The sequence below is a fragment of the Trichosurus vulpecula genome, chromosome 3, assembly GCF_011100635.1.
Source record: "Trichosurus vulpecula isolate mTriVul1 chromosome 3, mTriVul1.pri, whole genome shotgun sequence".
Taxonomy (NCBI): Eukaryota; Metazoa; Chordata; class Mammalia; order Diprotodontia; family Phalangeridae; genus Trichosurus; species Trichosurus vulpecula.
The window spans coordinates 176,810,195-176,824,420 of NC_050575.1; the positions used below are offsets into that span (position 1 = coordinate 176,810,195).

General features: G+C 41.2%; 1 protein-coding gene and 1 pseudogene across 2 annotated transcripts in view; one reads left to right on the plus strand and one right to left on the minus strand.

Moving 5' to 3' along the window:
• Positions 1–14,226, plus strand: part of PNPLA7 (patatin like phospholipase domain containing 7) — a 208,029-nt gene that overhangs the window by 164,839 nt on the left and 28,964 nt on the right. For both annotated transcript variants that reach the window (XM_036748628.1, XM_036748627.1), the window contains exons 24-26: positions 5,794–5,962; positions 7,611–7,793; positions 8,221–8,339. In XM_036748628.1, the coding sequence (XP_036604523.1) occupies positions 5,794–5,962; positions 7,611–7,793; positions 8,221–8,339 (471 nt within the window). The remainder of the gene's footprint in view (positions 1–5,793; positions 5,963–7,610; positions 7,794–8,220; positions 8,340–14,226) is intronic.
• Positions 3,336–5,180, minus strand: LOC118841207 (annotated as a pseudogene).

The window sequence follows — 14,226 nt, forward strand, 5'->3', positions numbered from 1 at the left end:
TTCTAGGAGCAAACTTGTTTCTCTGAGAGAAAACCCTGTGTGTTATCTTGGCCTCAGGAGCTGACCTTCAAGCCCTTGGGGACTCACCAACTCTAGAGGTGACATCGTTTGTTGCTCTCCTTCGGCCAAGTAACTTTCTGTTCCTGGCCTTGATTTTGCATTTGCAAAGTAGATCACTTAAATGTCCATTGTCTGAAGGTAGATACTTTATTAACACATAAGCTTTGGATTTATTTTTGTCCTTTCCAACCCTTTCACCCCAATAAAGGCCTTTACTGTGGATCCTGGGAGGCAAGTAGCCTTTTGTTGTACTCCTAAGCAGGATTTATTCCTGCATACTGTCATTTATTGCCATATTTTGTCATAAACACAATAAGTCTTTTTTGATCAGTTTCTTGGGTTGCTATAACCAAAATAAATCCACAACCTCTTTGTTGTCATACAACCTTCTGGTGATGAGTCTCTATATGTTCAGCCAGACTTGACTTTGAATAACACACATTGTCTTTCCTGAAGTCTATATTCAATCAGTGAACCATCATTTTTAAGTTCTTGCTGTGTGCCAGGCACCATGTCAGGTGCTGAGAATGCAAAAACAAAAATGAGAGTCCCTGCACTCAAGGACTTTACACATTTTACAGGTGAAGACAATATGTGTGTGTATGTATATACAAAATAAATGTAGCATAATTTGGGGGTAGGAGAAAAAGGCACTGGCAGCTAGAGGGATCAGGAATGGCTTCATATAGAAGATGCTTCTTAAGCTGAGTTTAGAGATGGAGGTGAGGAAGAAGTGTACTCTAGGCTTGGAGGATGGCCTTCATGAAAGCCAAGACAGACAGACAAGATAGACAAGTTTGTCTGGACTCTAGAATTCAGTGAAATAATGTATAATAAGCCCATAATGATAGACTCAGGCCACATTGAAAAGAGTTTTAAGTGCCAAACCAAGGATCTTATATTTGATCTTATAGCTAATAGGAATTCACTAGATTTTTTTAAAGTAGGGGGTTATATGCTTTAGAAAAATTATTTTGGCAGCTGTGTAGAGGATAGAATGGAGAGGGGAAAGGCTGGGAAGCAGGGAGACTAAGCTAGAGGTGATGAAGACCTAAAGTAAAGTGGTAGCTATGTGGGTAGAGAGAAGGGAATAAAGGCAAAGGATGTCGTGGAGGTAGAATCAACAAGATTTAGCAACTGACTGACACTACTTAAGCAATATTTATTGAATATATGGGGTGGGAGAGAGTGAGGAGTTAAGGATGACTACTAGGTCTCAAACCTGGGTGACTAGACAGAAACAGGGAAATTGGTATGGGGGAGGAGGGTGATGGATGGGGTGGTAGAGGGAAAATAAAGAATTCTGTATTGGAAACATTCAGTTTGAGATGACTCTAGGATATATCTATATGAAATGTCTAATAAGCTTTTGATTTATAGAACCTGGAATTCAGGAGAGAAACTAGGTCTGAATAGAGAAGGGAGTCATCTGCATAGAAGTGATAATTAAGTCCATGAGATGTGATGAAGTCATCAAGAGGGAGAGTGTGGAGAGAGGATGGAAGAGACCCAGAACAAAATCTTGGGATACCTTTAGAGTTATCAGGTGTCATATGGATAAAATCCAGCAAAAGAAACTGAGGGTAATCAGACTGCCAAGAGGAGAAGTAAGAGAGAGCAGTGGTAACAAAACCCAGAGAGGAGAAAGTATACAAGAGGAGAGGGTGGTCTACAGTGTAAATACTGCAGAGAGCTCAAGAAGAATGAGGACTGAGAAAAGACCATCAGATTTAGTGACCACCTGGTCATTGCCAACTTGGAGAGAGCAATTCCAGTTGAAAAATGAGATTATAGGGAAGAATGCAAAGGTTTGAAAAGTAAAAGAAGAATGGAAGAAATGTACATAGTTTTTCTAGGAGATTAGCTCTGAAAGAGAGGAGAAATATAGGACAACAGGTTGAGGGGATGATTGGGTCATATGATAGAACCTTGGTAGAGCCTGCTGTAGATTGTACTGCCCTGGTATAGCTTTCGAGAATCCACAGTCTTCCACATACAACAATGTGATATTGAAGGATACCTTAAAACCTTACCCAGACTCCAGATCCTTAGATGTATTCATATCATACCACCTTACAATGCAAGTAGGAGTGGACCTATCTCTTCCCACCCTTTTCCCTTGCCTTAATGAGAAGACATTGCCTAACCTGGACCTACAGCTGATACCTTCCTCCCTAGGTTTCAGTGTAAGATACTGTCTGTGGGGATATAATATTGTATGGATTTGTGACAAAGAAGGGAGAGGAAATCTAGACATAGTCTGCCATGTTCCCTAGATTTAGGAAAGCAGATTTAAAAGGGTTCATAGGAAAGAGGTAGGATCCTATGACCTAAATTATTACAAGAGAAGTCAGCCCAGGAGGAATGCCAGATACTCAATAATGAAATTCTGAAGAAACAAAGAGAAGCTGTTCAATGAGGAGGAAAATGGAATTTGTCTGAAGAGACCAATATGGATATACAGGGAACACACCAAGCAGTTTAAATTTTAAAAAGAAATATGCAGAAGGTAGTAGTAAGTCCAGATAAAAGAGGATGGATGCAAAAGTGTGGCAGAGTCCTGTAAAAATAATGCCAGGAGTGCTGAAGCTCAGAACGATCTGGCAAGGGAAGTTAAGGACAAAAAAGTGTTGTTTTTTTTTAATTTAAATTTTTTATTTTCAATTCCAGATTTTCTCCCTCCCTCTGCCTTTTGAGAAGGCAAGAAATGTAAAACCCATTACAAATATAAAGCCAAGCAAAATAAATTTCTGAATTAGCCATGTTAAAAAAAAAAAAGAAAAAGAAAGAGAGAAAAAATATGCTTCAGTATGCACGCTGAGTCCACTCTGAGTCTCTCAGGAGGTAGATATCATGTTTCATCATGAGTTCTTTGGAATTGTAGTGGGCCACTGTGTTTGTTTGCTTTAACTATATTGTAGAAAAGAGAGGAACACAAAAGGCAGAGGGATCTACCTTGCTTAGGATAAATGGGATAATAATAATTGACAGCAGAAAGAAGGTAGGATTGATTGATTTTTATCTTGCATCTGTTTTCTGCACTGAGGAGAATAACCTTTGCACTCAAAGTGATAGAACAGGAATAACAGGGAATTGATACCCAAGATATAGGAGAGAGCACATAGTTGCTCCTGATGAATATAAGTTACCTGGCCTAAGTGAGCTACATCCTTTGTTACTGAAAGCACTGGTAGATGTGATTATTAAACACCTGTCAGTGATATTTATTTCAGTTAAATATGACTTTATTATTATTTTAGTACATAAGTCAAATTTTATGCAACCAAGGCAGAGGCTAGGGGTGGTTTGGACTTCCAGTTGGGTGGGAGCATTCTCTTGGTCTTGTAGTATTGAACCAGTTGGTGAATTCGACTTTCATTCTGAATCAGACAGTATTTAATATCCTTTTCCTTTCTGTTCACTCAGGGTGTTTTTGAACAGCAACAACTTTCTTGATCACATGATAAAAATCCTCAGGAAGATCAGGGGCAAGTCCCTTGGACTTTGGGATTCTCTAAATTTTGCGGCCAATTACAAAGTATACTTGTGCCATATCAGGATCTCTCAAGATCACACTAAGTTGTGAGGGAGTCAGCCCTTCTTAGTTAGCTTGTACATCTGTTCCTTTATATAGTCTATCTGAGAAGAGCTTCAGCCAACTGAGGACACTGCGGTGGTATTGCAGAGTGGCCTGGGACAGGCTCTTCCCTGTGGCATGCGTGTGACCTATAAAGACAATGAAAAGGCAGCAAAAGAGCTGTCACTGATATTTGAAAGATCATGGAAAATGGGATAGTTATGACAAGTTGAGAAGGGCAAATGTCCTGATTTTTTTTAAATAAAGGAAAAGCAGAGTTTGCAAACTGTAGGTAGAACTTGATTTGAATTCCTAAAAACAAATTCTGGAAGCAATGATTATAATAGTCAGCATGGCTTCATCAAGAATAGGTCATGCCAGTTTAACTTCATTTACCAAACTAATAGAATTGAAGAATGCTGTTGATACAGTTTACCTAGATTTTTAGAAAAGTTTCGATGAAATATATAATCTTATTCTTGTTGAGATGGTAGTAAGATCTGTACTAGACAAAGGGTAGGGAACCTGCAGCCTTGAGGCCACTTGAGGACATAGAAGGCCATGTGTGGCCTCAAGGCCACAAGTTCCCCACCCCTGTACTAGACAATGGTCCAATTAGATGGTCTCAGAATTGGTTGGATGACTGGAATCAAAGAATTGTTTTTAATAGATCAGTACCAGTGTAGTCAGAGGTATCCAGTAGAATATCCCAGAGATCTGTGCTTCATCCAGTACTGTTTAACATTTTTATCAATGATTTGGACAAAGGTATAAGTGGCAAGGCCATCAGATTGACAGATGACACAAAGTAGGAAAGGGTAATTAAAACACTGGACAGCAGAGTCAATCCAAAAAGATACTGACAATCTAGACCATAATTCAGGGCAGTGAGGTGGCACAGTAGATGGAGTTCCAGGCCTGGAGTCTGGAGTACCTGAGTTCAAATATGACCTCATACTTACTAGCTGTTTGACCTTGGGCAAGTCACTTAACCCTGTTTGCCTCAGTTTCCTTTTCTGTAAAATGAGATGGAGAAGGAATGGCAAACTACAAAGATACACAAGTATCTTTGCCAAGAAAATACCAAATGTGGTCACAAAGAAACACAACTGAAAACTAAACAGCAACAGAGCCATAATTCAGTAGGCATAATAAGTCTTACACTTTTATACAAAAAGTCATTTTCCTCGTATGTAAACTGAGACAAACAGGATCAAGTGATTTGCCCAGGATCACAAGTGTCCACTATACCACCTAGCTGACTCAGGAAGATAGAGTTAAATGGAAATTTTTCTGAACAATATGCAGGGTTTTTAGTGGACTTCAAGTTCAACGTGAGTTAGTAACTAGCAAGGTAATGTGGTAGCCAAAGAAAAGTTAACACATTCTTGTGTTGCATTAAGAGAGACATAGTTCCCAGAAATATGGAGGCATAGTACTACACTGTATTCTGTTCTGCTTAGACCTCATCGGGAGTACTGTGTTCAGTTTTGGGTGCCAGTTTGAAGGAACAGGGTGTCTTCAATTTTTGAAGGGTTGTCATGTAGACAAGGGATTACATTTTTGTTTGGCTCCAGAGGGCAGAACCAGGAGCAATGGATAGAAGTTGAAAAGAAGGCAATATAGGCTTGATGTCAAGAACACCTTGGTAACAGTGAAAGTGGTCCCAAAGTGGAGTGGACTTCTTGTGAAGTGGTAAGATCTCCCTCCTTAGAGGTCTTCCATCAGAGGCTGGATGCCCACTTGTTGGGTAGGTTATAGAGGGACTTCCGTCAGTGTAAGGTTTGGATTAGATGGTTATTAAGGCCCCTTCCAACTCTTAGAGGCTGTAATTGTATGATATTTGCCTCACCTGGGAAATACCTCAGTTGTGGAATATACTCTTAGCACTGATGTGGTTCTCTTGAAAAAGATTATCCTTGGACATAGCCTCTCCCAGAGAAAACCACATATGCTGAACAAATGGGAAAGAATGCTGATTTAATCAATTTTGCCATCTGGCTGCCAACTTGGAGAGGCTGTGGTGATTGAACATATGTGTGGGCTGGGACATTTTTGGTCTTTACGTATAATGTTCTATCTTGCTCAGGAAATGGCCTTTCAGGAGAAAACAGTGCAGTGAGCATTAATGAGGTCTTGCTTTGCGTGTCTTTCAGTATTCACGAATACAGATTGTCCAGTTGGCTGGCACAACAGGAAGACATCCACCGCATTGTTCTCTACCAGGCAGACAGCACTTTGACCCCATGGACCCAGCGCTGTATTCGGCAGGCAGACTGTATCCTGATTGTGGGGTTGGGAGAGCAAGAGCCCACTGTAGGCGAGGTGAGAAGATAGAGTTTTACTAGTATAAGGATATTGCTTAGTTGGCTCTAAGTTTTTGGGGCTTGACGTTGATTATGTGCCCACAGTGTCAGGTGTTATGGAGAACAAGGGGCATGAACTATGAAGAAGAAACACTGGCTCTGGAGTCAGCTGACCTGGGTTCAAATCCTGCCTCTGGTGTTTACACCTGTTTGACCTAGACAAATCACTGAACCTCCCTGAGCCTCAGGGGTTGGACAGCTTAAATTCTGAGGTCTTTTCTAGCTCTGGTCCTGTGATTTTATGATCCTCTTTTGGTACAGCTTATTTGTAAACTGGAGTTGGTCTGAGGCCCCTTCTGTTAATTGGGAGCTAGAAAGCTGACATTTTTTGCCTTATAACCTCATGGACCAGATGTGCCTCACCCAAACTGGGTCTGCTACTAATTCTTTCTATAAAGGAGATGTCTCTCCAGACCAAGACCTTTTGGTCATTTGCCAAAGAAACCTGCCTCTCCTCCATCTCCTTACTTTATGCTTCATCATTTTGTCTGTGCCTGTAAGATGGCTTCTCATCCTACTCTGAGCTCTTGGTAGCATTCCCTTGTATGTATCCCTTTACCAAATGGCATTCTGAGTTCCCTCATGAAGTGGTGATGGTTTACAAAATTTTAAATAATAGTTCCCAAGATAGATTTATTATCTACCCCTTAGGCTATACAATAAGCTAATGAAAAAATACATGGTAGATTGAGAGGATTTGGGGGGCGGGGACGTCATTTTCCTCTCTTACCCATCATCACAATTTCCCTTTGAGTCACCAGGAAAGTTCCAAAAGCAAGTTTTCTCCCTGTCTGATCTGTCTTGTATCAGCATATAGTGTCTTGGACTTTTTTTTAATAAGATATTTCCTTGTCAGTGTAACTCAATTGTAAACTGTTATAAGACAGCCCTTTCTCAGGGCTGAGCATATAGCAGATGCTCAGTAAAGATTAATTGTTTAATAGAGCACATAATTAGGAAAGGCTAGACAGTAGGGAGTTGGCCAGGGTTTGCTTGGTCTGCCCAGGTCTCTTCTGCTATATCTTCATGTCCACTGGTCTAGGAATTCTTAGATATTAAGCCCTCTAGTAGTATCAGACCCTGCTAGAATATTCAGTCAGTATTACAGTTCCTTAATTACAAACAAAACTAGACTTATCTTCCTTTGGTACAGCAAAACTACAAGACATTGATTCCCAGGCAAAAAGGTCCATAGAAGCTGCTCTGCATAAGAAATCATATGATTCAGAGACACAGGAGATTAGATGGTCTCAGGGGATATTTCTTTCTGGGATTGGCAGGGAAAGCTGATGTTCATCTTTATGAAAATGACTTTAGTCAAATAGAAAATAATAACCAGTAGACTCTCATTAGAAAATATTTTAACTTAAGGAGTAATTTACCATCAGCTTGATATGGGTTCCATGGCAGTGTTCTGTTCTGCAGAAAGTCTTTTTATAGAATGTAAGAGTCTGAAACTGAGCAGGGAAAATATATTAAGGCCCATAAACTGTAAGTTTGCCATGGGTATATAAGCATATCCTATATTTTCATCTTCCTCTTGACCTGGATCTATTAGACCTAAGCCTAGAGCAAAGGAGCCTCTGACTATATCTTCTGTCTTTTAGCTGGAAAAGATGCTGGAGAACACAGCTGTTCGTGCCCAGAAGCAGTTGATCCTACTTCACAAGGAGGATGGGCCAGAGCCTTCCCGCACCGTTGAGTGGCTTAACATGAGAACCTGGTGTTCAGGCCACTTGCACCTTCGCTGCCCTCGCCGGATCTTTTCTCGCAGGACTCGGACCAAACTGGTAAGAGTCAGAACAGTCTGAGTCAGCTTCTTAGTCTGCTCGCCAAAATCTGACACTTAAGACTCCTGAATCCTACTTCTGACTTGTCAAGTTGTACTGGTTAAGTAGGCCTGTGGGGAACAGTTTCCCCAACCTATCTTATGGAAATGATGGCACTTGGATTAGAAAACTGCGTGTTCAGTGCTATGATGGTGAAGAGGTTATTTCCTTGGAATATCACACTTTTGGAGGCGTAGGTCACAGTACTGTCTCACCAGCCCACAGACTGGTTTATGAGACACTTACACTTCTGGTACACCAAGGAAGCAAGAAAGGAGGCAAATTAATAAGGCATGGCCATACTGATTAAGCACCTGGGCCAGGGGTAGGGTCAGTCCTGTCATTTGAGAAGTAAGCCCTGAGTAAGATTTTTTTCTCCCTCTTATAGGTAGAAATGTATGAACGTGTTTTCCAGAAGCCTCCTGAGTTGTACTCTGACTTTTCCCGCCTGGCTCGAGTTTTGACTGGCAACACTATTGCTTTAGTGCTTGGAGGAGGAGGAGCAAGGTGAGTTCCTTTGATGTGCCCTTACATTCTGAACTGAACTTTGGAGAATTTTCTTTAGACCCGGTGAACCGTTTGCTTTTCACTATAGAGCTCCACTCTCCCACCTTCTGGTGTCAAGATGAGGTTCCTTCTCTGCAGAAAAAGGGATGAAACTGCCAAGGAGCTATTCCTGTTCAGCTCTTGGCTGGGGTTACTTTTTGAATCATGGTCAAAATCCCCTAGAGGAATTTGTGGGGCATCCTTCATAGTGCGCATGCCAGGGAACAGAGCAGGAATATCAATGACTAACCATCATAGGGAGCTCTGCCACCCCTGTGAAGATTTATGGTTTTGTGGAAGATGTCTGAGTCTAGACAATAGGAAAAACTTTGATTTGTAGTTCATTCTTCTGATTTGCAATTTTGATCTTCAGTAGTTTCCTGAAAGTTTTTACAAATGCCTCACAGGATTTTTTGAAATCAGGAATCTTTAAAGCCCTTGGATCATCTTAAAAAGATGAAAAATTATCTCTTCATTCTCAACGCAGGTTAATTCCTTAAGGGACTTTTAGGTTCAACATTTCCTACTGTTAATATCTGTCTGGCTCTCACCTTTTCACTTAAATTGTCTGTTTCCGTGAAGATATTATTGTATCTTGTTTTTTATTTGTACTCTACAGCATCATTAAACCCTCATTTTCAAAATATTGATCATTTTCCCTGAAATTTTGACTTGTGTTGCTGCTACTTCATGTTTATTTAGAAAGAGCCTTAGTTGGTGGAGGTGAGACAGTGAAAGAAAATGTCTTTCTATTTGGAAGAGATTCATTGTAATTATATTTGTTGATGGTCTATCAATCAATTAACATGAATTTTATAAAACATTTTTGTAGTCTTATATTGATTGGGGAAGCAGCAACATGCAGCAACTATCAAAGTGGCTTTGCATAAAAAATATTCCTAAATCTTTTCTATTTCAGTGGGATTAAGATCCCCTCTGAAAAGGGCAAGGACTCCCAAAATTCTAGAACTCTTCATTTTTAAACCTTGAATTTATGCTGTGTCAGTGCAAACAGACTCCAACTTTCTTTATCCTTCAACTCATTCTTAACTTTTCTAATTCCCTTATGCAACACTACTCTTTCTTACTTCTACTTACCTAATTCCTCATCCTGGGTCATCTCCAGTCATCCTGATGAATATCTGGTCACTGGATCCAGATGGCTCTGGAGGAGAAAGTGAGGCTGGTGACCTTGCACAGCCCTCCCTCACTCAAATCAAAATCAACTGCAAGTCATGTCATCATTTCCCAGATGCCATGGTCCTCTTTGAAAATGAAGGACGATATGCCATCTTGGAGTGGGGGGGAGGGTAGAAATGGGGAGAAAATTTGTAATTCAAACTCTTGTGAAAATCAATGCTGAAAACTAAATAAATTAAATTTTTAAAAAAATGAAGGACAAACACAACCTGTTAGTAGACCAAACTGCCCGAAAGGGGACCCAGCTAGTTGGGTAACTCAACTCATCCTCTCCCTCTCCTTCTCCTTCTCTCCAAAGGAAGGTAAATTTTGATGGCCAGAAGCTGCCCACTTAACTTGGGGTTTACTGGCTAGATTTTTTTCTCTTTCTTTCTTTCCTTCCCTTACTCCCTCCCTTCCTCCCTTCCCCCTTCTCTCCCCCTCTCTTTCTCTCCCTCTCTCTCTCTTTCTTTCCTCTTCTCCTCTTTTCTTCCTTAAACCCAGTTCACTCTGAAGCTCATAGATTAGACCACAATAGGTCCCTGCCCAAGCTCCACTTAATGGCTGTATTTTGGGCCTTCCTGCCTTAGAGTGAAGGTCAATGGTAACTGTTTCTCTTTGGAACAGCAACCCTGAGGGTCTTCCCCTCCCAGCTTGCTTTTTCTCTCTCTTTTTTTTTTCCTAATTAAAGGGGCCATCCCTTGACTCACTTCTTAAAGTGGCCTATTCATTGAATGGGCATTACCTCACTCTAAGTGAGTACATGAAAAAGCCTTAGCCTAAAAGGGCCAGGATCTCCCATTGCATCCTGGGCCATCTCCAGTCATCCTGGTGAATATAAGGTCACTGGATCCAGATGTCTCTGGAGGAGAAAGGGAGGCTGGTGACCTTGCACAGCCCTCCCTCACTCAAATCAAAGTCAACTGCAAGTCACGTCATCATTTCTCTGATGCCATGGTCCTCTTTGAGAAAGAAGGACAAATACAACAACAACAATTTGTTGATGGCATATTTAACAGCATATTATGAATATCCATTCTTGAATGATGATAATGCTGATCATAATAATGTTTATATGTGTTCAGCACTTTGCAGTTTTACAAATCCCTTTACATACATTCCCAGATTTGATCTTTGCAATGATCCTGTGATGTAGGCAGGGCAGGGATTATAATTACAGTTGAGGGAGCTAAGACCCAGAAAGATTAAATGGTTCCTTGTACAGGTCTCCTGCCTCCTTATTCCGCTGTTTTGTTTTTTTTTCTCATACAGCAGGCTGGGAACAAATGCAGCTAGTAATTATGTTATAACTTAATGGAACCTGGTCCTACGCATATCTTTTGCTAAGATGGAAGCTCCTGAGGCACTGACTAGAAGTCTAGAAAACATTGTACTTGATGTCAACAAATTTAATTTCAACAAGCATTTAATTGTCTGTATGTACAAGAAACCATGTAAGTGAAAGAAAGATGACAAATGACATGTTACTTTGTCTTCAAGAAGTTTATAATCTAATGGAAGGGATACAACATGAGCAAAATTAAGTATGATAAAATGATAGGAATGTGTGGTATGTGAAAGGAATAAGAGATATTCAGCCAAAATACCCTAATTTGAGGAGGAAGAGATTATTTTAAACTGGGGGTTAGGGTGGGTGGAAGGAGGTGTGGGTATGAGGAATGACTTTGTGAAAGATGTGCCACCTAAACTGGACTTGGAAGGAAGAGGATTTCAGTTGGTAGAAATGAGGAAGGAGTCCATTCAAAGCATGGAAATATGTGGAGATTTACCTGGAACATGGAGAATGTGAAGGAGAATAATGTGAAATAAGACTGGAAAGGTAGTTTGAAGTTAAATCATGGAGACCTTTTTAAATACTTAACCAACCGCAGAGTTTTCATTTTAGCTTATGGTAAGTCAAAAGGTATCGAAGATATTTGGCAGACAGCTTTGATCAGTCTTGTGCACAGACCAGCTAAGAAGAATTGAAAGACAGTGTGGTATAGAAGAAATAATACTGGAGTTAGAAATAGGTAATTTTGGTTTTACTCCCAGCTCTACTAATCACTAGCCATGTAACCTTGGACGAGTCACTTAACCTCTTACTGTGTCAGTTTACTTATCTGTAAAAGGAAATGGTAATGGTTATCCTACCTACCTTGTAGAGTTGTGAGGAAATTGCTTTGTAAACTAAAAGCATTATATAAATATGGGCTTCTATGGTGTTTTCCAGGTGATATGTGAGGAGTCCTGAACTAAATTGCTTAGCCATTTGTGTGGAGAGAGGGGATGTAGGCAAGAGGTATTAAAGAGACAGAATCAATAAGAATTGGCAATTAGATTGGATTTGGGTGGTGATCCAGAAGGAAGAATGAAAGATAACTCTAGCCTGATAGTTTAGTTTCTAGGTAGCTAGAAAGATAGGTAGTTTCTAGCCAAAAAGAAGTCACAGTGAACCATTTGTCCAGTTCAAGGTAGCTTAGGTCTGGGGACACTAGAAATGGGGGCTGGCAGGAACCCACAGTAGCTGAGTTAGCAAGCATTCTAGCACCAAAGGACTGAGGAGAGAGGGCCAAGAGAGGATGCCAGAAAGATCACAGGGGATCCTTGAGCAAGCACTGGATGCAGGAATGGGTGCCATGTAGCAGCCCATTTTATCTCCCACATGAATTGCCCACCACCCAGTGCCAGGTCAGAAATCCAGGGTAGAGAGGAGGTGTCATGAGAGTACTTGTGTACTGAGCAATGAACAAGTTCCAGAAGCAGATGGTAGTTGTGTGGCCCTGATCCCAGGAACAGAGCACAGTGTTCCAGACCAAAGAGGAGCCAGAGTTCAGTCACTCTGAACCTGGAGAGCTTCCCAGTGGACCAGTAGTGGCTGAGTCAAGAAGCAGTCTGCTGAAACACCCAACCAAAACAAGCCTGGGTCAGGAGGGCAGTAAAAAGACCTCTCCCCAGATCATACCACTTTGGGAGCACTGAAAGCTTACAGGCCTCCAACTGGAGCTGTGAAAACAGCAGCTATTATCAAGAGTAATAGAGAGAATCTAATTAGACAGAAGGCCCCTGGAAAGAACTCACCAGTGGGAGAAAGTTGCCAGCATGGTGGAGGGATATTCCAAATGAGCAGACCCCAAGTACTGATGGAAGTTCTAGCATGAGAAGGTAGTTCAATTTTGGTGGAAAAATCTGAAGAGGCAGAAGCACAGATTGTGGCTGGGGGAGGCGGGTCTGGGAATGAAATAAAGTCAGACCTCACCAAGGTCTCAAAATAGGAAAGAGAAGAGAATGCAGGGGTGATGCCTAGGAAGTCACTAAGTGAGGGAATAGAGGCCACAGGGAAGATGGAAAATAGGGTGAAAAATCAAATGGAAAAGGGAAGGATGGAATGATAAAAGATTATGATCACATTAAGGAATTTGGTTCTTGAACATAGAAGTAGTACACTTGTGGATGACGACAAGATCAAGAGTATGACCATCTCTCCATGTTGCTGAGGTGGAATGAAGGAGTAGGTCATGGGAATTTGGTAGATTGAAGAACTGGGAAGTTAAGATGTTTGAGGGAGCTTCATTTTGTATGTTGAAGTCCCCTTGGATGAAGTCAGAGTTGACAGAGTTGGGAGATGGTGGGAAAGTGGATAGAAAGTCTGTGAGCCAGGCATTGAACTCATTGAAGAAGGAAAAAACTTATCTTAGGGGATAATAGATAATAGCCACCAGGATATGGATGGGTTGGTAGATTTGGATAATGTGAACTTCACCTTCAAAGTAGAGATTGCTGATTGTGATAGAGGAAGAATCTGGAAGTATAGATGGGGAATAGGAAATAATCCTGCCTCTCTTACCACAACCAGTGAGGCAGGAGTAGGAGTGTAGCCACTGTCAGAAAGAGTGGAAAGGGAAGTACTGTTATCAAGAGGAAGCCAAGCTTCAACGAGTAAACAAAGATAGAAGGAGTGAGAGAGGAAGAGTTTTAAAAAGAAAAGTTCTTTACTTATGGAACAGGGAGTAGATATGGGAAATTGCAGGGAGAGACAGGGTTAAAATGGATGGGAATAAAGGAACAGGAAGATGCGGATGGGGAAAGGGAGAGGATGCTCACAAGTACTGGGATAGAGAGAATATGTTTGTTGTTGTTTAATCATTTCAGTCGTGTCCAACTCTTCATGTCCCTGGGGTTTTCTTGGCAAAGATCCTGGAGTGGTTTGCCATTTCTTTCTCCAGCTCATTTTACAAATTGGTCACTGAGGGAAATAGGGTTAAGTGACTTGCCCAGGGTCACATAGCTAGTAAGTGTCTAAGGCCAGATTTGAACTCAGGATGATGGTCTTCCTGATTTCAAGCCCAGTACTCTCTATCCACTACACTACCTACCTGCCCTGGAGAGAGTATAGGAAGATAGGATTATGCTGACTATTGAGGAATGAGTTCAGGCAGAGTATCAGTAGTTGGAGCAAAGTCTGTTAAGGAAGGCAGGTAATTAAGTATATAACCTCATGGCAGGTGGTGATATCATGGCCTGTGAGACCCTGAGAAGCCACACGGTAGACAAAAGCAAGAGGTATTGCCCCAGAGGCGTTTCTGGAGCCTGGTTAGGAGGCCATAGGTTGACTTGGAACCTGGGAGGTGCCAGGGTCTTGTCCCAGGGTTAATCACTTATTCAGGGG